The sequence below is a fragment of the Dendrobates tinctorius genome, unplaced genomic scaffold (genome assembly GCF_039654945.1).
Source record: "Dendrobates tinctorius isolate UK_male_01 unplaced genomic scaffold, ASM3965494v1 ptg000036l, whole genome shotgun sequence".
NCBI classification, from domain to species: Eukaryota; Metazoa; Chordata; class Amphibia; order Anura; family Dendrobatidae; genus Dendrobates; species Dendrobates tinctorius.
The window spans coordinates 19,980,221-20,005,499 of NW_027361704.1; the positions used below are offsets into that span (position 1 = coordinate 19,980,221).

The 25,279-nt window shown below is 43.8% G+C and overlaps 1 protein-coding gene across 1 annotated transcript in view; it reads left to right on the forward strand.

Annotated features, from left to right (window-relative positions):
* Positions 1 to 25,279, forward strand: part of LOC141087894 (ankyrin repeat and KH domain-containing protein 1-like) — a 292,502-nt gene that overhangs the window by 232,383 nt on the left and 34,840 nt on the right. The window contains exons 22-26 of the mRNA XM_073573744.1: positions 10,691 to 10,853; positions 13,167 to 13,262; positions 19,404 to 19,520; positions 21,256 to 21,418; positions 24,609 to 25,050. Of these exons, the coding sequence (XP_073429845.1) occupies positions 10,691 to 10,853; positions 13,167 to 13,262; positions 19,404 to 19,520; positions 21,256 to 21,418; positions 24,609 to 25,050 (981 nt within the window). The remainder of the gene's footprint in view (positions 1 to 10,690; positions 10,854 to 13,166; positions 13,263 to 19,403; positions 19,521 to 21,255; positions 21,419 to 24,608; positions 25,051 to 25,279) is intronic.

The window sequence follows — 25,279 nt, forward strand, 5'->3', positions numbered from 1 at the left end:
GGATCCGGTTTTTTGGTCTGAGCATGCTCAGTAGCTCTGCCCACAAGACATATATAAAAGCAAGACAGTGGGACCCACAGCCACACCCAACATGCCACCCAAGACAGCAACCAGGCGCAGGAGAAGGCAGGAGACCACTGCAGCACCATCCGCACCACCACCACCCCAAATGGAGCAGCAAATAGAACATGCTGAGGAGGGGAGGCCAGCAGCAGATGAGAGACGGTAATTATCAAATCCCCCATTCCTCCAAACTAGGGCTATTGAATATCAAGATATTCATTGGCCCTTTGTTTCTCTTTATTCAACAGCCGCCCAAGAGATGCAGCAGCAGCACTGGCTTCACTGGCAGCAGCTGTAACACCACCCACAGCCATGGAGTCTGGCCAGCAAGAGGACAGCACATCTTCTGGGAGCCCTCCCTCGCATCGTCAGCGTTTGACGGTAAGTTTTTATTTCCAAAATCCATCTTCTCTGTAATATATGTCTATTCATTGCCTTTTATTTCAAAACAGGAATCACAAGATGAAGAGGAGCTCCCAGAAGAAGAAGGAAGGGGTGGACAGACACTTGGAGTGGGCTCACAATTCGTAAGTTTTTTGCATCAAACGCAGAAACACAACATCACACTACACACAACACATAGAAAACAATGTTCTGCAGACCACACACAGCAAACAAATGCCTACATCCAAAGACATAACTTTTTTTGTTTTCTTCTCTAGTCTTCCCAATCTGGTGCTTGGCCAAGAGGTCCTCGCAGTGCCTCCCAGGGTCGTCGGCGACAGCAACGCGGCGGTCACCAGCGTGTAAGTATAAATATTTTTGCTTTGTTTTTTTGCACTTTTTATTTCATTTCTTTTGTGGAGGCTAATTATGTTATTTTTGTCTTTTTCTTTAACAGCCTTCACAGCGTGCTCCCGACTCTGACGGTGAGGATGGAGGGATTGATGTGGACCGCCTCATCGATCTCGTCAGAGAAAGGGAGCCGCTCTGGAATATGGCTGACCGCCGCCACGCTGACCTGATTGTTACCCGACGACTCTGGGAGGAAATCTGTTCTCTCCTTGTGGGCCGCTGGGAGGACCTCGAAGCTCGGGCCCAGATTAAAGAGCGTAAGTATATACAGTACCGGTTGCTTGATGTAAACCAGTGTTTCCCGAACTCCAGTCCTCGTGGTCCCCACGGATCATGTGTTCAGGATTTCTATTTACTATAGAAATCATGAAAACATGACCCCTGGGGACCATGAGGACTGGAGTTTGGGAAACACTGATGTTGTATACTAACCACTCCTTTCTTGTTTCAGGGAACAGAATTGTGAATCGGTGGCGGTCTGTGAGGGATCGTTTCAAGAAGGAGTTCAATAAAGAGATGCGGGCCCCGAGTGGATCTGGAGGACGCAGGAGCAAGTACAAGTACGCAGAAGCCCTGTCGTTCCTCCGGGAAACAATGTTCACCAGAAGGTAAATATTACACACCACATGTGAAAAAAAATGTTATATGTAAAAAATCTTTTCAGCCAGGGCCATACCATGTCAGTATTTTAATTGTTTTTTTTTCTCTTTATTCCACAGCACGGTGAGCAGCACTCGGGAGCCGGCACGATTGGACCCTTCTGAGGCGATCCCTGAAGAGACCGGCACCGAGGGACACTTCGACCGCCCCGGTACATCTGCACCTTCCCAGCCTTCCCACACATTCGACCCATCTGTCCCATCCACCAGCACAGGAGCATCGTGGCCGCCTACATTACATGAAGCTGCTGGTGAGGAGATCGCTTTCCCTTTACCCCACCCTTCTGCCCCTGCCACCTCTAGTACACCTGCGGGTACTGGGCGGCAGCGGCAGAGGGGTCAGGAAAAGACTTATGCGCCAGAGTTCTTGCATCTGAATGCATCTTTCCAGAACTGTCTCAAAGTCTTGTCAGAGCAAATATCCGCAGGCTATCAGCAGATCAACTCCAGCATTCTGGAGGTGAAGACACTTCTGCAAACCATGCATTCAGAAGCAAGATCTTCGCCAAACCACACCTTTTTCAGGTCTGCTGTGGAGCGCATGGAAACGCTCTCTCCTGCCCAGCAGATGCATGTAATGCATTCATGCCACGCTGCTCTCCAGCAAGTTACCTCCCAACCTCCTCCTCCTCCCACCACAGTAGTTCCTCCACCTGCACCCCCTCCAGCCACTTTCCATCCTCCCCCTCCTATTACATCTACACCCCCTCCAGCCACTTTCCATCCTCCCCCTCCTATTACATCTACACCCCCTCCAGCCACTTTCCATCCTCCCCCTCCTATTACATACCATCCACCTCCAGCCACTTTCCATCCTCCCCCTCCTATTACATACCATCCACCTCCCCAGCACCATCCACCTCCCCAGCACCATCCACCTCCCCAGCACCATCCACCTCCCCAGCACCATCCACCTCCCCAGCACCATCCACCTCCCCAGCACCATCCACCTCCCCAGCACCATCCACCTCCCCAGCACCATCCACCTCCCCAGCACCATCCACCTCCCCAGCACCAGCCACCTCCCCAGTACCTGCAACCTCCCCAGTACCTGCAAACTCCCCAGTACCAGCAACCTGCCCCGTACCAAATATCTCCCCACTTCCAGCAACCTGCCCCGTACCAGACATCTCCCCACTTCCAGCAACCTGCCCCGTACCAAACTCCTTCCCCATACAACTTGCCATCAACATCATCTGCTCCTACAGTCCCTGCCCAACCCTCCACTCCACCACCCTCCACCTCTTCTGCTTCCCACATGTCCACCCATTCTGTAGTTTTTTCCACACCTTCACCTCTAACTGTTCCTTCCCCACCACGATCCCAGTCCTCTCTCCACACTCCCAGTGTCGAAGTGTCCCGCAGCCCCTACAGCAGTATTTCCACCACACACTACACAGGATTATAATGTGTGTATTTAAATAAAAATGACCAGTTTTATGGTTTCAAAGCTTTATTAAACAAGTTTATTAAAATTTTAAAAAAGTTTACTAAAAAAAACATTTTTCAATAAAAGTTAAATTATTTTACACTGGTTGTCTGTCATTTCTTTCTGCGGCGAAAAAGGTTAAATACAGGGTATTTAAAAGGTGAAATGGTATTCAAAACTAGGTATATAACTGTGGGTAAATTTTAGCTTTTTGCCACAGTTGTGTTCCTGGTTGTGTTTGAAGCAAAGTATTTCACCTAAAAAGTTGTGTTTATTGTTGGTGATTTCCTAACAATGTACACAACTTTTGTTAAAAGGTGAAATACTTTGCATAAAACACAACCAGGTACACACCTGTGGCCTAAAGCTAAAAATAGAGAACATGACAAGATAGCCAACTTTGGTTGGCAAAGGTATATACTGTTGGTCCAGAAGGTACACAAGTTTGGTTAGGGCACAAATCTTTCACACTCTGTCATCCTGCCAGTGTACTCTGCCTTGAGGTGACATAAAGTATAGTGCAAAATTGTCCCTCATTACTGAAACTGTCACAGAACTTCTAGTGGTAATGTCATGGTAATCTTGCAAGGTGGTTTCTTCAGAGGTGTCCTCAATGGAAATGGGTTCCTTGCAGATAACAAAATTGTGGAGTACCACGCACGCTTTGATCACCTCGTCCACAGTTTCTGTCTTGAGGTTGATCGCAGTCAATAGGACCCGCCATTTGGCTGTCAGAATACCAAAGGTACATTCAACCATTCTTCTTGCTCTTGTGAGGCGGTAATTAAAAATGCGTTTTGGTCTTGTCAATCCTCTGCTAGAGTACGGTTTCAAAAGGTGTTCTGACAGCTGGAAGGCTTCATCCCCTACACAGACAAATGGCATAGGTGGACCAGATGTTTGCGGCAGCGGTCTAGGTGGTGGGAACTGGAAGGTGTTTCCATACAGTTTACGCCCCATGGCAGACAGTTTGAAAACTTGAGAGTCATTGGAGCGGCCATAGGCCCCAATATCAACCGCAATAAATTTGTCAGCGATGGCCATGAGGACAATTGAAAAATATTTCTTGTAATTGAAATATTCAGATCCCGATCCAGCTGGCTTTCCAATGCGGATATGTTTCCCGGCCACAGCGCCCAAGCAGTTTGGAAACTGACATATCTGTTGAAACTTGTCAGCAATTTCAATCCACCTCTCTGTTGTGGGCTCTGGTAAAAACTCTTCAGCTAAGGAGTCCCACAGTGCACGGCATGTGTACTTCACAATTCCAGATATGGTGGAAATCCCGAGTCTGTACTGGAAATGCAGTGACGAAAGGGATTCTCCAGTTGCAAGAAATCTGTGGGGAATTAAAAAACAATAAATTAGTTTTAAATCACAGCATTACATACCAAAACTGACCTATAACACTTGGAGATACAAATTACCACCAACAAGATTGCAGTGAAAGTGTGCTCTGATGCGATCACATCCAATAAATGTGGCTTACCTTAAAGTCACCATCAGACGCTCTGCGGGTGAAACAGAGAAGCGGCAATAGGTGTCCGCTTTTCTTATGAGGTGTGCAATGCGCTCCACCAAGTAATCAAAATTCTCCATTTTCATCCTAACATATCCAAAAAATTTATCCGGGTTTCGTCGAAGGTCCATGCATAGTGTAGAATAGACCCCACGCGTCATTCTCTTGGCTGTGATGGGGTGGATCCACAAACGTCGTCTACGATGCCTGATGCGCTGCTGTCTCGCTCTCTCCTTCTCCAGAACAATCACCCTCAAACGATTCGCCTCCGCTGTAAAATCCGCCAAATTCTTCAAAATATTTCCAATCACAACATCCATCTTCGCCAGTAACTTGCTCTTCTCTCCAACCTGCACTTTCTCCTCTCCAACCTGTCAAAGAAGGGCTGTAGGAATATGCTATATATAGTTTTCCAGTAGCCAATCCCGTTCGGAAGGCCACAAGGGTCAATTTTAAAAACCGGATCCGGCGTAATCCGTCGAAAAACGGATAGAAAAACGGATGAGACGGATCCGGTTTTGTCTGTCCAGAAAAAGACGACGGATCCGGCAGAAAACCGGATCCGTCACATCCGGTTTTCAGAAACATTTGCCGGATCCGGCGTTCCGGCACGACGCCGGATCGCGCCTGACGCCGAAAACCTGAAGTGTGAAAGTAGCCTTAGGAGGAGGCCGCAAAACAACCTTGTCCTGGTGCATAATTAGGAATGGAGGGCGACAGGACAATGCCACTAATTCTGAAACCCGCCTAATAGAGGTGATGGCTACGAGAAATACCACCTTCCAGGACAACAAAGAATGGGAGCTTCCTGTAGGGGTTCAAAGTGTGAACCTGTCAAGGCTTCCAAGACCAAGTTAAGATCCCATGGAGCCACAGGGGATCTTTAAGGAGGGGCCGTATGTGCCACTCCTTGCAGGAGGTCTTAACCTGTAAGTGGGAGGCCAAATTTTTTTGAAAAAGAATAGAGACAGCAGATACCTGGCCTTTCAAGGAACTTTGGGCCAGACCGCCATCTAACCCTGCCTGGAGAAAAGCTAGGACAGTTGGCAGGGAACAGGGCATAGGTGTGACGTGATTTGACTCACACCAGCCAAAATAGGCCTTCCAGGCTCGATAATAGACCCTGGAAGAGGAAGGCTTCCTAGCCTGGATCATTGTATTAATGACTCGGTCCGAAAAACCTGCAGCTCTCAGTAATGTGGTTTCAACGGCCATGCCGTCAAATTGAGCGACCGAGAATTTGGGTGGTAAAACAGCTCTTGAGCCAGGAGAACTGGTCTGTTGGGGAGTCTCCAGGGGGTGCCTGTGAGAAGATTGATAATTTCTGTGAACCAGGCCCTCCTGGGCCAGTACGGGGCGATCAATATGACCGGCACCCCTTCCGCCTTGATCTTCTTTAGCAGTCTGGGCAGGAGAGGAAGGGGAGGGAACAGGTAACGGAGTCTGAACTGTGTCCAGGAAATGACTAGCGCGTCGACTCCTATTGCTAGAGGATCGCGGTATCTTGAGATAAACTGTTGGAGCCTTCTGTTCTGTCGCGATGCCAGGAGGTCCACATCTGGAGTCCCCCATAGCTGACATATCTGACGGATCACTACCTGGTGTAAGGACCATTCCCCTGCCGCGAGCCCCTCCCGACCGACCGTGTTGTCTGTGCCGGGAATGTAAACTGCCGGAATTGCGGTTTCTGCCCAGTTAAAAGTTTCTGGATACCTCGGCCAGTGCCCGGGGACTTCTGGTTCCCCCTTGATGATTGATGTATGCCACCGCCGTGGCGTTGTCCGTTTGAATCCGGACTGGCTGGTTGTTGAGGTATCTTTCCCAATGTAGAAGTGCTAGAAAGACCGCCCTCAGTTCTAGAATGTTGATTGATAGTGAGGATTCTTGCCTCGACCATCGTCCTTGGACAGTCAGGTCGCGGAATACCGCACCCCAGCCCAGGAGACTGGCATCTGTAGTTACTACCTGCCAGTGGACAGGGGGAAAAGGCTGTGCCAGATGAACAAAGGGGGAGGTCAGCCACCACTTGAGGGACTCCCTGGTCTGAATGGAAGGGAGGAAGGGGCGATCCAGTGAAGAGATGGACCTGTCCCACTGAAGGAAGATGTTCCTCTGCAGTATCCTGGGACGGAACAGGGCAAAGGGTATTGCCTCTGAAGCTGCCACCTTTCTTCCCAGGACTCTCATGGCAGCGCGAAAGGATAGAAGCCGGAATTTCAGCAGAGAGCGAATTCACTGCTGGAGGTGGAGGGTAATCCACTTTCTTTCTGGGAGAAAGACCCTTGAGCAGCGGGTATCGATTACCATTCCTAAGAATTCTAGGTGTTGTGTTGGCGTTAGGTGAGATTTCTCCCTGTTTATGATCCAACCAAACCTGGACAGCGTGTTTTAAAACTACAGCTAGATTTTCCTGGGCCTGAGCGAAGGAGGGCGCCTTGACGAGAATATCGTCGAGATATGGTACCAATATTATGCCTCTGACCCTTAATATAGCTACCATCGCTGCCATAATCTTTGTAAAAATTCTGGGGGCTGTTGCCAGCCCAAATGGCAGGGCCACAAACTGGAAATGCTGCTTTTGGACAGCTGATGTCCCTGAAAAATGGGGACATGTAGGTAGGTGTCCAGGATATCTATGGAACATAGGAATTCCTGATCCTCCATAGACTTAATTACCGACCGAATCGATTCCATCCTGAAATGGCATAAGCGTACCCATCTCTTTAGCCTTTTGAGCTCTAGTATGGGACGAACTGAGCCATCCTTTTTTGGTATCACAAATAGGTTTGAGTAAAAGCCGGTAAAAGGTTCCTGCTCTGGGACGATTACTCCTGCGTTGAGGAGAGAGTCAATTGCCGCAATAAAACCTAGAGCCATAGCAGCGTCTTTTGGTGGCTGCGATAGAAAGAGGCGATCTCGTGGAAGCACGTTGAAGTCTATCTTGCATCCTCTTGATACTGCCTCCTTTACCCAGATATCCTCTACTGAATTCTGCTAGACATCTCTGAAGAGAAGGCGGCCTCCTAGTCTGGGAGAGGTACTGGGAAGGGAGTTGGACTCCCTGCTGGAGTCAGGCTGAAGTGGCTCTGCCCTGCCCTGACCTGGTAGCTCTGCTGTTGGAACTGCGGGAATGCCATGACAGGGTGGTAAGAAATTATACCTTCCTCCAATCTCTCGGTGCTTGCGACCTCTGCGGGACCTGAGCATAAGTGCCTGTCGCTGGGGTATGGCGAAAGGGCTGAGCCCTACGTTTGAAAACATCGAGGTTTGGCCTGAGGGAGAAGGGAGCTTCCCCCTCATTGCATCCTTAATGATTTGATCTAACATTGACCCAAAGAGCCAGGTGCCCTGAAACGGCAGATTGGTCAGTGATTTCTTTGAGGACAAATCAGCCTGCCAAGCCTTCAGCCAGACCGTCCGTCGGACGGCTACCATGTTACTGGATGCTTGAGCTGCGCATGACGCAGCATCCAGGGCTGCTGATACCATATACCTCCCGGCATGAGAGGTATGATCTGCGAACTCCGCCAGTTCCGCTGGTGGTGCCCCGGTCAATATACCCTATCTAAGCTGTTTGGCCCATTCTGTAACAGACTTGGCTACCCAGGCTGAGACGAAGGCTGGACACAATGTAGCGGCTGCTGCCTCAAAGGCGGATTTTGCCAGGGATTCTATCCTCCTATCATTGGGATCATTTCACTTTTGTGTTACAAGTATCATGGAAGCACCCATATTTCAATTAACAGATGACTGACCTGAGTGGGGATTGATTTTTTAGTGAATTGAGTTGAAACATTTATTTGAAACATTTTACATAACATTTTGGATCACATTTATCCTGCACTCTATAGTGAGCACCTACTTTCTACTTTGAAGTTTCCATCTAAATCTCTATTGCAATTCTGCTGAAAATCCTGAGGGATCCATTCAATAAAATGGCAGAGGCAGCAGGGTTACGCTGGATTATATCTGGCCTCTGTTTAGCGATGTTCTTCCTTTCAGAAGTGCACAAACTGACCGTGCTTTGATGCATACCTAAAAAGACTGACACCGCCGGCTATGTGTATACTTTTTTTTTTTTTTACATTAATGTTTTTATTAATACTAATTTTATTTTTGTTCTTTTTATTTTTTTTATTTTTAATAACCTTGTCCCAGAATAGGACATAATGTTGCAGTGCTTTTGCATTGCTGGGCATTAAATCAGTGAATTGCACACAGGCAGGAGGCATGTCTGTTCCTGCTCTCAGCTGGAGAGTTCAGGCCACCATACGTGTTACCCCCACAGCCAGCTTTCGGCCTGAGGTGACCATAGACACCATCAGCACAACATGATCTCAATATTGTGTCGTTCAGAGCATAGAAGGAGCCCCCTCTCTCTGCAAGCCGATTGATGTTGCTGTCACTATTGACAGCAGCATCAGAGAGGTTAAACGCCCACAATCAGCGCTAGGACCGATTATGGGCATTACGGCAGGGTTTCAGTTACAAGTATAGCTGACATCTGCTAGCATTGCATATTAATAAAATTGAGAGAAACAAAAGCGCAAATAGTCTTATCCCACAGATTATCAATTGATTTCAGAGAACTGCTCACCTGATGCCGCAGACTGAAAGCATGTAGGTATTAGCTGCTGCAGATCCACAAGTCGGCAAGTTACCTTATCAGAATCCTTCTAGTAAAGTAATGTGGATTATATCCGCGTTGTCATAGCAATACGAATTCAGATATAATTGGAAAAAACCCAGGTGGTTTATTCTACCCGTTTTGAAGCCTATGACTTCTTCAGGAATTTACCACAACAAACATGCTTTACACACTAGCACACGCAACCCAGTTTTCCCGAGCACATAAGTACTTTTCTTACACTCTTGCAAAGGAATATAAAATGTGGTGTAGGTGAGTGCTGTCGGCTTTATTGGAAGCGCTCATAGAGGCTGTGCTTTTTTTTTATTCCTGTGCAAAGTTCTCATGAGTCCTGACTGGCACAGGAAGTATATATTCCCCTTCCCTGCTCACACACCACTAGTAGTAATATACTCCTCTATTTTTCTTCCATGTTTCTTGCACTCTGGAAATCACAGGGTAACACAGCCAAGCTAGTCTCGCCCTCTTCAGGGTGTGTGGGTACTTTTAGAGCAGCAAGGAACAAACCTATTATGTATTAATTTTATATGCAAAATGTACAGTGCTTACAAAAGGGGAAATCATACAAAGGTCTACACGGAGGTAAAAACCGTATAAAAGGACTTGAATACATCGGAATCTTACCAATTCGATCCATGAGCGCTTGTTAGTAGATCTATTGTTAGTGTTTCTCTGCTGCATGTATATTGTACATATTTACTGCATGAGCCTTACACACACGCAAAGTCTTATGTGATAACCACATCAATTGTGACAACAGCGCCTTGATGAACTAATGGCGTGTCTATAAAGGCTCTTTAAGGCTGAGTAAATCCTTACAATTCTTGGAGAAATCCTTTTTGCTGTTTTAGAGCAATCCATATTTGTAATTGTAAACTGAGTAGTATGGGCAGTGAGCGGGGGGGTGTAACATGTCCAGCTTACTGCCTGCCTCCTGTCTAACAGATGACTGAAGCCTGTAAGTCATATAGGCAGGGAATAGGAGAGCTGGTAGTGTAATGCCCACCCACTACACTTACAGTTTACGTTTTTCTCTGAGAAATGTGTAGTTTGTATTTTACCAAAAAAGTTAAGGATTTAATAAGCCTTAAAGCAGCTTTATATACGTGCCATTAGGTTAGGGTATAAAATCCTGCATACGAAATACTGAAAGATGTCTCCAGAAATTGCAGAATTTCATCACGTTCTTCGTGTAGTTGTTGATGTGGTGATCATGAAACATTTCTTATTCTGAAATGGGAAATTTCACTGAAAGAATGACACCGCTTAATGCAGTTTGGATAAAATTATGACTGTTGCATCATGACCTGGGCATCTTACTGTGGACACAATTGGCATTTACATAACTTTGACGCTCCCTACAATGGGTGTACTGCCAGGTACAGTCTATAGACTGGTTATGTTTCTTGGCTCTACCCACCTCCACAGTAAAGTTGTTTATGCGCTATCGGCAGATGATTACGGCACTTTGAATGTATGCATTTAAAATGTTTACTGTGTTTTTTTTTGTTTTTTTGTTTTTTTTTTGCTGTGCCAAATATAGTATGCCTAACTTTTTAATTTTCTTTTATTTTTAGAGGTGCACATATTGATGTGAGAAATAAGAAAGGGAACACGCCTACTTGGCTTGCAGCTAATGGAGGCCATTTTGACATTGTTCAACTCCTTGTTCATGCTGGTGCTGATGTTGATGCTGCTGATAATCGTAAAATAACTCCTTTAATGTCAGCATTTCGTAAGGTAAAACATTTATTCTTACTTTTGAGAACTTAGGCATGTCTTTTAAAGTGAGCGTCAAATGTTGATTTGAAATTTTTCGTTTTTCTCCTTATTTGCAACTAGAGGGATATTTTTGTCATTTCAAGACTTCGCTACAAATCTCTCACAGGTTGTATGTGACTTGTCAGGAAGCGTGGCAGAGGTGCAAGAGAATGGGAGAGTGAACCATGAGGTGCCAAATAAAAGCTGTGAAGGATCGGGGAGGAAGAACTACCTTGTCAGTGCTTGTAACCATGCTCCTTCACAGCTCTTATGTGACAAAGAAGCACGACCGTACAAGACCTCAGTGAGCTGGAGGGTAGTGCCATCAAATCCACCCACAGCATGTGATAAGGTTTGGTAAATGGGCTGGCTTGCATAACGTGCAAGAAGTAAGCCAAGCCCCTAATTTGTGACGTACTATCCCAGAAGGGAGGCAGGGTACTCAAATACAGCAGGGGCAGTGCTGTGGTGTGAGGTTACATTTAGTAGCTGCAATATCGTATGAAATGGCATGTAAGAACAGTCAAGGAATTTGAGCCTCTGAAGTATTAAGGCCCCGTCTCACTAAGCAATCTCGGTAGCGAGATCGCTGCTGAGTCACAACTTTTGTGACGTTACAGCGATCTCACCAGCGAGATCGCTGTGTGTGACAGCGATCAGCGAGCGGCCCCCCTGCCGGTATCGCTGATCGCTGGAAGAAACCTCTGGACATTTCTTTGGTCGCTGGTCTCCCGCTGGCCAGCACGCATCGCTGTGTGTGACAGCGGGAGACCAGCGATCAGGTGTAAAAAATAATAAAAAAAATAAAAAAATAGAATCAAAATAAAAAATATAGTTATTCTCACCTTCCGACGTCCCGTTCAGCCATCCCGCCTCTCTCCACGCTCCGGTCCCAGTGATCCTTTGCACGAATGACCGCGAGACTTTGTTATCCCGCGAGACCGTGACATCTCGCGGTCATTCATGCAAAGGATCACTGGGACCGGAGCGTGGAGAGAGGCGGGATGACTGAACGCGACGTCGGAAGGTGAGAATAACTATATTTTTTATTTTGATTCTATTTTTTACAGGATGGTCAGCGATGCCGGGCGCTCGGCATCGCTGTGCTGATCGCTGGTGAAGCTGTCTGTGTGACAGCTTACTAGCGATCCTGACACCTTGATATCTGTGTCAGGATCGCTGGTAAGTCGCTTAGTGAGTCGGGGCCTTTAGGCAGAATTTGAACATCTCCCTCGAGTTCCGCTTTAAAGTTTAGGAACTGATGGCGAGTCAACCGACTACCTTGATGTCTCAATGATGGGGGAAAATGAGTAGGACAGTTCACTGCCCAACATCTGTGGTCTCCAGTTGATGGCTCCCCCACACACCATATCCACCTCACACCCCACTGAAAACACATAAATGGCCAAACTTTTGTTTGTGGGCGAGTCAAGTGAGTTATCCATTGGCCAAAGGTTTGTTTTATCCAACAGCCATCTACATGCATGATCTGCTTCTTACTAGGCACATACTATCTGTAATCTCTGTTCTAAAGCATATTTCTAAATGCTAACAGCTCAGGAAAGATAAATGGTAAAACTGGAGCAACCAAAAAGCACAAATAGGGTCTCACCTGATTACCAAGGGGTATAAAATATTGTGGGTATGCTTACTTGATGGGGTTGGGACAGTCACAACTCCTATAGAAGCATGTAAAGGCTGCAGCAGGACCACCAATGAGTATTGTTGCTATAAATGAGGAATACATTGGTTCAAAGGTAAAAATCACACACGAAGGTGAAGCATGAATGCGGTTTGTCAGCGCGTTTCAAGGTTTCATTATGGTTTAGTCCTGATTAAGTTTAAAAACCTTGAAACAGGTTGACATAATAAACTGCATTCGTGCTTCACCTTTGTGTGTGGTTGTACCTTTGAACGTTGGTCAGCGCTTACTCTGAACCATCGTATTCCTCATTTATTGCATCGTAGCTCAGCAAAGCTGGCACTCTCTTCCCTCCCTTTAACATTGGCCCCAATAGTCATGTAAAGAAAAATCAAATTTAAAAAATCTACAATCATAAAAGGTGTCACTATCAGCATTATACTTAAATGCTGTAGGTGATACTCTTAGTGACGTCTCCACCGTCCGTCGTCAACCTGCAATTGGAACTCATGGAGCAAGGTCTTTGAGTGTTTTCCAAGTTAGGATGCTCATTGAGAGCTTGTAAAAGATTTAATAGCTTTGAGGGTTGTTTTTTTTTTTTTCTTTTAGATTTACAGATCTTTTTTTTTTTTTTTTTTCTATTTCAAAAGGGTCATCTAAAAGTTGTACAGTTCTTGGTAAAGGAAGTGAATCAGTTTCCATCTGATATTGAGTGCATGCGATACATTGCAACAATAACTGATAAGGTGAGTATTTCTGTGATCAATTGGGTTGTAGGAACTGTACAAATATTGTTGAAAGTTTTCTGATGTTCATTTTTATGATATCCTGTCTGCATTCTTTTTAATACACATGTATGGAACAGATTAAAGTAACACTGTTATAAAGGGAGTGTATGGAAGTAGCAACTTCGTTTAACAGATTACGTCATGGTAACAGAAATTAATGGTACACAAAGATGGGCTCATGTAAAAATGCCAGGAAATTGCAAATAGTGTCCACCCTTTTGTTATAAAAAGAACAAAAAAATAAATGTGGTTTGTGAAGACATCTATTGCATTAGAGAGATAATGCAGATGCAGCACTGAGAACTGCAGGATCCCACCACCCCATCCTATATTTTGAGTTCCCATGCCTCAACTTCTATACTTTACAACCTTTTTAGCTTCAAGTTGTGACCAAACATGTCAAATGAATAAAGGACATGCCTACTGCCTCACATATTCATGACCTACGTGCAGATGTTTGTTGGGGGTCCCACTCTTATCCGCTTCAGTATCTGCCAGACCTAAGCAATGTACAGAGTGGAACAGCACTGTTATATTGCCTATAGCCATAGGGTTTCTATTTGGTAGTATGCCATTCATTTTTCTTACCTCTATGTGCTGGGGTTGGGCAGAGGTAAACAAAATCCTCTACAGATTTAGCACTCCTAGTTTTAGCATAACACAGATGATATCTAAATCCTTCCAATTCATTTTTTACCCCCTTAGGCCACATCTAGTGACTCTAATCATCTCAAGTCTGATTCCTCTCTCAATTCATTCTCTACACCAGCTCAGGCAGTCATGGTGCCCAAACCGAATAGATGTAAATAAATTCTGCCAACGAATATTGATATTAAGCTCTTGGCGAAAATCCTAGCTAATATACAACTTTTTCCTCTAATACATAGAGATCAAATGGGCTTCATCCCGCAACATCTTGTGATAATAGTTGTCCATTTGCCACACTTCACCCTTGTTGTTACTCCCAAGATATTTCTAAAGCATTTTCCTTATTGTGGAATTACACATATTGTACGCTTCAAAAATCGGGTTTTAAAATAAACTTTCTGAATTGGGGCTTTGCTCTCTACACAAATCCTACTGTGATTGTGCAGTATGTTGGGTATAGATCTTTTCCATTCCACATAGAGCTAAACAAGGCAAGGGTATCCCATCTTGTTTGCATTTTCAATGGTGCCACTCACTGCGGCTATCGGGACCGATTCGGACATTAAAGCGAACTTGTCAGCAGGATTGCTCTCAGTAACCTACAGTGTCAGGTCGGCTCCAGTATACCGTTTAAAGTGATACCTTGGTTGATGTAATCCCTCTTGTAATTGTTTTTTAATTTTTATTTTCAGTTTTGAGTTCATGATATATTCGTGCTCCGGGGCGGCCTGTGTGGGGGGTCTTCATGTGGTGCTCTAATTAGGTATTCATGCTGATGGCTTCTGACAGGTCACTGATCCCTCAGTGACATGACCCCTATTTTACATACTGTATATCTTATTGTTTTTGTTTTATTTATTTTTTTTAAATTACATTTATCATGCTGGCACCATCTTTGTGGAGACCTTTTTTTCCCTCTAGCAAAATGGTGCTGGCATAATAGCCTTTATCGTGTTAAGCATTGTGCTACTGCGCAGGAGCTGCCGGTGCCATTTAGAGGATGATTTTTTTTTTTTTTTTTTCCCCTAAATCCAAGAAGTATCATTTCTCCTTGTGGAGAATGACATGCTAAGCATGTCGAGATGAGGAGACTTAAAGCCGCAATGCTTAGAGGACTAGAACTCTAGTGCCACCTATTGGAAGTAGCAATCCTAAAAGTCAATGTCGACCTTTTAACGAGCCTTGTTACATGACTTAGGATAAAAGCCAAGCCAGAATCTCAATTTGCAGACACTGTGTTTCGGGGTGCTGCATAATACTGGTAATAGTTTGCATAATTAGCTTTTTTTCCTAAAGAAATTTATATGACGAAATAAAAAAAAAATATATACTTATTATAGATCTGATCATGCTACAGTGCAGGCACCGCCACGGTAAATGTAATTTATTTTCCAAAACCAGAATATATATAGTATTTAAAATAGGGGGCAAGTCACTAATGGATCAGCGACCTGCCATAAGCCATACAGATGAATATGTAATCGGAGCACCACAAAAAGATATGCTCACTAAGAGTTATTGAAAAGTCCTGTTGTAAATAAGTGGGTTAATGGGTAGTAAAATAGTTTTTATAATACAACATACAGCTCTGGCAAAAATTAAGAGACCACCACATGAAAACCCTGTCATGGGCAGCCCATTCTCCAGACCTGAGCCCCATTGAAAACATTTGGAATGTAATCAAGAGGATGATGGATAGTCACAAGCCATAAAACAAAGAACTGCTTACATTTTTGCACCAGAATTAGTGTGAAAGACTGGTGGCAAGCATGCCAAGATGCCCGAAAGCCGTTTTTTAAAAATCATGGTTATTCCACAAAATATTGATTTCAGAACGCTTCCTAAGTTAAAACATTAGTATTGTTATCTCTAAATGATTATTCAATACTAGATGGTGGCCCGATTCTAACGCATCGAGTATTCTAGAGTCTCTCTCTCCACTCCACAGATCTGCCAACTGAGGCGTGTCCCTCGAATGCGCTGATTGGTCGAGCCCGGCCGGCTGCGACCCAATCATTGCCGCGGGATTTCCGTGACAGACAGACAGAATTAGACGATTATATAGTAGATTTGAGGTCTGAAAGCGCTGTTTTGTTTTTTTTTGTTTAGACCATTTTTTCTTCAGAAAAAAAATACAAAATGTATTGCTTGGAAATTTGGAGGCGTCAGAAGTTTATAGACTTAAAGAACAATTTACATTTTACTCAAAAATAATACCTATAAAGAGAAAAATCAGACAGACTGAACATTTGACAGTGGTCTCTTAATTTTTGACAGCACTGTATATGCATATGTCGACATGTAAACAAGTAATATTAACCAAAAAGGTTAATGGTAAAGTGCAAACAAAAAATAGGGAAATTTCTCTTTGTAACCCTAATGGCTGCCTAACCTGCTGTTAAATAGTAATAAAATATCCAGAAAATATTGTCTTCTCAATGAAGTAGCAAAATTCCACTCTTACCCACAGTCCCTCTCTAAGGATCCCGGAACACGCAGCCCCAATGCTGTTTTGCGTTGGCTTCCTCGGATGGCCAACCTTTGATGGGAGTTTTCCCTTATGTATGATGAAGGGGACAAAGATCTGAGCACAGAACTAACATCTTTTGCAGTACTTCTGTGCCTTTCTAAAGATGTGTTACACTGCAAACCCAGTAATAGTACTAAAATATCAGCCTGCCTTTGTGCACACGCTGCGGTTTTGGCCGCTGCGGATCTGCAGCAGTTCTGCAGACAGTGTACAGTACAGTGTAAGTCTGTGGGATTTACATTCTGCTGTGCACATGCTGTGGATTTTTAACTGCGGAAAAGCTGCGGTTTTGAATCCGCAGAAAAATGACATGTCCCTTCTTTTCTGCGGATTCTGCTGCAGTTTACCATCTCCTCCATTGTAGAGGTGATAAACCGCAGGCCAATCTGCAGGTAAAACCGCAGGTCATTTTACCTGCAGTTTTACCTGCGGTTCCGCAGATACAAATCCGCAGACCAATCTGCAGCGTGTGCACATAGCCTTAGATGTGAAATATGCAAAGTGCAGTAACAGAGCAGTGTCTCTAGATGCCAGCAGGGCACAGTGTATACTTGGGCTGGATGCAATTTCAGATGGAATAGACCTTCCAGGTTACAGAACAGCAGCCAGATAAGTCAGGCAAATTCAGTAGGTAACAGTCTAGCAAGAGCCCTTGTTTACCAACTGTGCCCATGATGTGCAACAAATAGGCTCTTGAAGACCAAGTAAAGAAAGTCTCTACTGGTGGTACTTTAGGTCCGCATGAGCACAAATGGAGGCAGACATCTCTCCATGATGTCAGGGGGACACTAGCTCCCGCAGTGTAGACTTGTTCAGGGCTCGATCGGGCTGTGCAGAGTTCAGGTTAAAGATTGGGGGGATGGAGGTGTGAGTTTGGCCACGACTGTCACAAGGCCTTCACTGCTACCTGCCTTGGTCCTGACACTCCAGTAGGTGATGTGGGAGTACAGAGTGTGTGTGAGGAAGCATCTCTGGGGTGGTGTTGGATAGTCCTAAAGTCGAAAATGCCAGTCTTGTACAGGGAGTGAATTAGGCAGCATCTAAGATCTATTACACATCATCAGCCATGCAAGTCCACGACTTTACCTTGTCTTATAGACTGCACTTAAAAATGGCATCAGAGTTCAACCCATATGTACTTGGTGTACTTCTCTCATTAAGGGTAGGTGTGCTATGGATTACATTACATAAGATGTCACCTTGGAGGATTGAACTGAATTTACTAGGTGTATATATGGTATGGAGCTTGCACAGCTACCATAACACAAGGTCTTTCATACATCTCTAGCAAAAAATGAGACCACTGCACAGTTTTATAAAAATCATCTTTTCTACATGTCTGACAGCCATTCCAACCAGAGGACATCTCATTCTACTTAATGTGCTTCTGATTAGGTGATCGCCTGAACCAAATCTTATTTAATGAAGGAAAGTATAAAAAAAACCCTGCTGTGGTGTTCACAATCCTCTTGCAATAGGACAAGCTGAATGGCAAAACAAGTGCTAGTAATATCCTAAAAGTAATAAGAATAAAAAAATAACTTTTAACCATGCCAAAGGAGATGAAAAGAAAAGTCTTGAGTGAGGAAAAGGGCTCATTTCAGGCTTTACTAGCAGATGGATACAATGAGAGTCATGTTGCCTCCATCCTTAAAATTTCTAAGACGGCAGGCCATTACAGCAAGGTCAAAGCAGCAGATATTGGGGACAAAAAAGCTACAGTCCGGCAGAGGGCGAAAATGACTCTCCACTGAGCGGGATGACCGTCATATTATTCGAATGTCACTCAGCAACCGCAGGATGACGTCAAGTGACCTACAAAAGGAATGGCAACTTGCAGCTGGGGTGAAGTGCACGGGAAGAACCGTTCGTAACAGGCTCCTAGAGGCAGGGCTCAAGTCATGTAAAGCTAGAAAAAAAGCCTTTAATCAATGAGACACAAAGGAGAGCCAGGCTGAAGTTTGCCAAAGACCATAAGGATTGGACCATAGAGGACTGTAGTAAGGTAGTCTTCTCTGATGAGTCTAATTTTCAGCTTTGCCTAACAGGTCGTCTAATGGTTAGAAGGACACCTGGAGAGGCGTACAAGCCACAGTGTCTTGCACCCACTGTGAAATTTGGTGGAGGATCAGTGGTGGTCTGAGGATGCTTCAGAAAGGCTGGAATTGGGCAGGTTAATCTTTGCGAAGGACGTATGAATCAAGCCGCATACAAGGTTATCCTGGAAAATTGATTCCTTCTGCTCAGGCAATTTTCCCCAACTGAGGACTGTCTTTTTCCAGCAGGACAATGCACCATGCCACACAGCTAGATCAATCAATGTGTGGATGAAGGACCACCACATCAAATCCCTTTCATGGCCAGACCAGTCTCCAGACCTGAACCCCATTGAAAACCTCTGGAATGTAATATAGAGGAAAATGGATAGTCACAAGACATCAAGCAAAGAACTGCTTAAATTTTAGTACCAGGAAGTGGCATAAGGTCACCCAAAAGCAGTGTGAAAGACTGGTGGAAAGCTTGCCAAGACGCGGTGATTAAAAATCATGGTTATTCCACAAAATATTGATTTCTGAACTCTTCCTACATTAGTATTGTTGTTTCTGTATGGTTATGAACTTGTTTTCTTAGCATTATTTGAGGTCTGCAAGCACTGCATTTTTTAGTTATTTTGACCATTTCTCATTTTCTGAAAATAAATACAAAATTTAGCGCATTGAAATTTGAAGACATGTCAGTAGTTTATAGAATAAAAGAGCAATTTACATTTTACTCCAATATACATATAAAGAGAAAAATCAGACAAACAAACTTGCAAACTGAAACTTTTGCAGTGGTCTCTTAATTTTTGCCAGCTATGCAGTATATTTATTAGTTTTCCTATGTTAATGTACATTAAGTCTCATTATTGTATATTCCAGGATCTTTTGAAGAAATGTCATCAGTGCATGGAAACAATCGTTAAAGCAAAAGACCAGCAGGCTGCAGAGGCAAATAAAAATGCCAGCATTCTGCTGAAGGAGCTTGACCTGGAAAAGGTAACAGATCACACTTGATGCAGATGGTACAAGAATGTAGATTACACTACTGCTGCTACTAAAATGTTACTTCACAAAACCAAAGTGCAGGGTGCAAGGACAAACAATGCAAATCATGTGGTATACACTGTAGATATGTAGTAGTCTAATCGATGGTAAGACCCCAGGGGACCTTTTAGAGTATGATTCCACGTTCATTATTGGCAGCGCTTTGGACGCAGCTCCGTCCAAAGCGCTGCCGGCTTTTGTATTGACAGTGAATTCCGCCTGTTTTCATTGGATCATGCGGATTCACCGCATCCTATACACTGGACTGTGATGTTTATTTTGTGGAGACTAAGCGTCTCCGCAAGATAAATAGACATGTTGCGGTCTAGAAAGGCGCGCTACGTGTTCGGTTACGCAGGGAAGCCGCGGGTGTCCCTGCACGCATAGTGGAGATGGGATTTTATAGAGTCCCCTCCACTATGCTGTAACATCTCGCCGCTGAGAATTGGACGCTGCAGCTGTACGATGTGTCCAATCCGCAGCTTTTACTGACCGTGGAAACATTCCCTTAGTGTACCCAGTAACTACATAAATAAACACTCCTGACAACTGGTATACTCCACACACAATACCTCTATTACAGGAATATATAAACACATCAGAGGCGAGTCGGGGGGCTCAGATTGACATGCATTTTTTACCACACTGTGTGCAAGAGTACCTATATATCTTATATAGTGCCAAATCCAGTCAGATTAACATAAGAAGTAAAAAAGGTCAATCTCGACTTGTATGCAAAGACAGATACATTTGCAGACTAGGTAGTATGTCATAATAACCAAGATTGTACTTAATAATGTAGTTACACATACCCTTAGTGTAGCCTATGGTGAGTGGGGTCTAGAATCCTATGACCACCATACATAGTTGCCATATTGAGGCTACCTTCATGATATGGCATAGAAAGATATGGAAAGGTCTCACCAAAAACAGAAGGCGATATATATCACTCAAAAGCCTCGTCCTTCCTAAAGGTATGGGATGGTGGACACTCCTCCGTGCCCCAACACGTTTCGTTAATACTCATCAGGGGAGTGCTGTGGGGCATATGCGACCATGTCGTATGATGGCAGTTACTCTACTGTTGCTATCCTACTGCTTTTTAATTGTTGCCCCCATTGTATTCCCATATTTCCACTACTCCCTAAAAATGATCTTGGAAACTTCACAAAGAAAAGTGAAAATTTGTTTAAACATGTCATTTCATCCACTGGACTGGAAAGCAATCTGCCAGATTCTGGCTTCTACTAATAAAGCTATAGTTTAAAAGCCCAAAGTCGTAAGAACCTGTTAGACTGCGGACTGTAGTGACTGCAGAAGCAGCATTGAGTGAAGCGGATGAGAATCTTGTAGTCATGTGACCACCCACTCCAGCGGAGCTAAAAGGGGGAGTGCTGACTATATATGTGCATTGCATGCTATCACGATTCAGCAGTCTGCAGCCACAGAGTGAGAGCAGAAATTTCTACTGAGCCTGGGAAAGGAAATGGATATATGCTGCTGGAGTAGTCGGGACATGAAGAGCTTCTACAGGAAGTTAACCCAGAAAATGGGCCAGTATGTCGGAAGGATGAGGAAAATGACCATTAAATAGTTATGTACATAAATTGGCTTTAATGTAATGTATCGAAATAATTAAGTTTAATACAGTAAATGATTTATTCTTTTCTTGTTGCAATACAATCAGTCAAGAGAAGAAAGTCGCAAACAAGCTCTTGCTGCTAAAAGAGAGAAACGAAAAGAGAAAAGGAAAAAAAAGAAGGAAGAGCAAAAAAAGAAACTTGAAGATGATGACTGTAAACTTTCAGAGACGTGTGAGCTGGGTGTTGAAGATGCCCACAGCGGTGAGGGTGAGGTTTTCTTATGAGACGGTATTTTTAATGTTTGCTGAAGAGTTGAGTGGATTTCTCTGGAATAAGATACCAGGTCGCAGAAATCGAGGTATCCTTTTATTCATCTTCCTGTGACCTACATGCCCGTATAGACTGCTTATGAGGGCTGATCCTACTGGCAGATTCCCCTTAAATTGTTCCCAATAATTGTGCTGTGTTTTGTGGTGCGCCCACCTTTAGCAGAAACTTTTTCAAACTGTTCCCAATTTCATCCATGCAATCTTTTGGAAGTCTTACATGGATGATCAAACTCTGCTCAATCACTTCAGGACCCCATTTACCATAGAAAACAATCTACTCATCTTCCTCAGCGGCCCTTCCTAGTGATGTTGTCACCCCTGTTACCACCTAATCACGGGACATCTGCAGCTGCTGATTGACTGCAGGGGTACTGGACAACCTCTTTTTTTAAGTCCAAAATTGTAAGCGTGAATGACACATTGCAAAATATTTAGCTGTTGTCCGAGTATTCATCATGATATGACTTGGGGCTCAAATATACAACTCAAATCTAAATTAAAAAAAAAAAAAAAAAAAGTTACATGATTAGGAAAATAGAAAAAAAGTGATGCTCACTTCACCCCTTCTAATGTTATACTTGGTCTTGTGAAAACCACTATTCAAGTAGGTCCATAGAAACTTATAAAAAGTTGTTCAGAGTTTCATCCATAAAAGTGAGAATTTTTCTCACTAGCCATCCGTGTGCAGTCCGTTTTTTACAGCTGCAACTATTACAGCACCACCTTTGCTTTTTTTTTTTTTTTTTTTTTTTAATTGAACCCCTGGAGTTGTTTTAAATTTAGTTCCCCTGCCCCATCTCATACTCAGCTGCTGCATCATCATTTTCCAGCGTTGATCTCATACAGCCTCCTGCAAAAAGTGGTCTGCCGGCTGCTAGTGTTTCATGTTGCTGCGCAGAGGTCACTTTAAAATACAAGTCTGAGAGCCTTCTTCAGGCCAACCTTCTGGCTCTCATAGACTTGCATTGAGAGCTTGTGACAGCGTCTGACTTCCCGCCAGGCAGAAGCTTCTCTCAGGATTTAAAGCTCCACTCCAGCGCTGAACAAAAAAAAACTGCTGGAGTGGTGCTTTAATAATTCATAAGACCATTTACGGTTTCCTATGCCACAGAATTGTAATTTATCCATAAATATTGGATGATATATTGTATGCTAACCAATTTTTTTTTTTTTTTTTTTTTTTTAACGCACCCATATATTTGAATGGCTGAGTCTCCTCTAATTTTGAATTCTGCAATTTTTCCTCACTCCCCACATGCAAATTTGGTGTGTGGAAAAAAAAAAAATTGTTCATCTGTACTGCCTCATTGAATAACACTTCTAAAAGTGCTGTATTTTTCTTATTTTTTTTTCCCCCTCACAGACTGCACTCTTATACAAGCTGTTCTCTTGAAGCCTCTGTAAAGAAGCTGCCTTCGCTAAGGCTACTTTCACATTTGCGTCTGTGTGCAGCGCATCGTGCGCAAGTAGAAACGCATGCAAAAACGCATCATGCGCTTTTGCATGCGTTTACGTTTTTTATGCGCATTCGTTCTCTAGGTGTTCAACCAGTGTCTACACTTGTTGACTCGTAAAACGCATGCGTACGCAAACAGGCGTACGCATGTCCATGCACACGCCTGCGTTCCCATAGACTGTAATGAGTTGTTATGATGCATTCCGTGCGCAAATGCCTTTTTTTGACGCCTTTGGGCGGACCCAAAAATGCAAACATGTTGCGTCTGGCGCGTCTAGACGCACACCTTGAAAAAACACATGCGCACGAAAACGCAGACGAACGCATGCAAACGCAAGACCATGCGTACGCCATGTTAAACATAGGTACGCATGACACATGCGCACAATGCGCTGCGCAAAGAACCGCTAATGTGAAACCAGCCTAAGACACTTAATGATCTTCGGAAAGAGGGCCTTTCACTTGATTATTTTTTACTTAATCTTTCTTCTTTGCCCCTCCGTTCCAAAGTTCTGCCCCCTCAAAAGTTTATAATGGTGTAAGTTTTCCATTTATCTGGGTGTATAACACAGGTCTTCTCTAGGGATTGGCTTTAGAGGAAAAAGCAAGCCAATCAAAACACAGCTGAGTGCCTCAAAAGATCTGTGGTATACGCCCAGTTGTTAAAGTGAAAATTTGCACCTTTATTTTCGGGTGTGTAACTCTGTTACAGAAGGTCACAGGGAAAACAAAGAGCGGTTTAAGAGTCGGTTGAGCAGCAGCAATTGGGGGAGGTACTTGATTAAATTGTGTAAGTTTCTCTTTATAGGGGTTGTCGCACCTTGATAAATGCGTAAAATTGCAAAGCGCTTGAAAAAAACTGCAATTTACCTCTCAAGCAGGGGGATATTCCATTGTGTATTACTCGCTGCATAGGTCTCCTGTGCAAGAAGTGTGCTCTTCCTGCACTATAAAGCGTGGAAGGAAGTACTGCGCAGAAGTGCTCCCGATCGCTGGATCATGCCATTACTATGATATAAGACACAAAGCTGCCTCTGCTTGCAACATGAAAGCGCATACATTTCAGACCAGCAGTGCGTGCGACTGTGATACTGGTCCACACTCAGTCTTTAAGTTCACAGAGCCCCCTGCTCTCCCACCCGGAAGTGCACGCTCCTGAATCACGATAATGAGGATTTACGCTTTTTGTGTAAACAGATATTTTAACCATTTCATATCTCAAATCTGTTTGGCGCCACCAAATAAGGTTTGTCCGAGCTTGCTAGCAGTAGGGTTTATCAAATGTTTTGTAGGTATGTTGTGAATTACTACACTTAATAATATAATGTCAATATATTCTGTGATTTTTTATAGCAAATTGGGATTATTGTAATCTTGCACAAAAGAATATTAGCTGAAAATTTAGGCAGGTGTTTTCTTTCTGCTCACCTGACATGGGGAGAGGAGAGACCCAATTGCACGTTGGACACCCTGGTTGTTGAGGTAACTATCCGCTCAGCAAGAATTGTGTGTGCGTGTCCTAAAAAACCAAATGGGGCTCATGCATGATATACCTGCTGTTGCACACCTACTATCTCAGTGCTTTCTCCATGCCCCATGTCAGATCTGGAGAAAGAGAACCCTCCAGCACAACTTTCAGTTAATTGCGCTCACTTTATTTTTCTTACTATAGAGGAGGATGACGTTCCCCTAGAGCCACCAAGTGCAACGACAATGACTACAATTGGCATCTCTGCAACGTCGACTACGTTTACAAATGTGTTTGGCAAAAGGAGTAATGTAATAATTACACCAATCGCTAATCAGAAAAATAAAAAAAGCAAAATCAAAGACCTCCCTTCAGACATGCAGCTCATTGCCCCTGACCAGCATATGTCTAAAGCGCGGCAAAAATCTGCTAAAGATATGGATGATGAAAATCTAGAAGCTGCTGGAGGGGTTATCTGTGACTTTGTCATCTTGGATCCCAATAATTGCAACAGTAAAGTCCAAGTTCACAATGGAAGCCAAGAAGTTAACTGTGAAATTAACACGCCTAGAATGAAAAATTGTTCATTGCTGCTCAACAAGTGGGAAGAAAAGCCCAAAGTAGGAACAGCTAAGATTTCTTTACGGTGAGGTGTTTCTTTTTCACTTATTTAAAATGCAGTTGCTTCTTTCATGTCATATTTTATCTATGTAAACACTGCCTTACTATCACATTCATCATGTTGTTTTTAGCAAAATAAATGCATATAAAGGGGCATTCCACTGTAACAAAACTAGTCCCGGAGTGCATGTAAAAGGCAGCAGTTACTCTCCCTCCCCGGAGGCTAGTGCCAGCTCTTTGCCACTGCTCAGGTC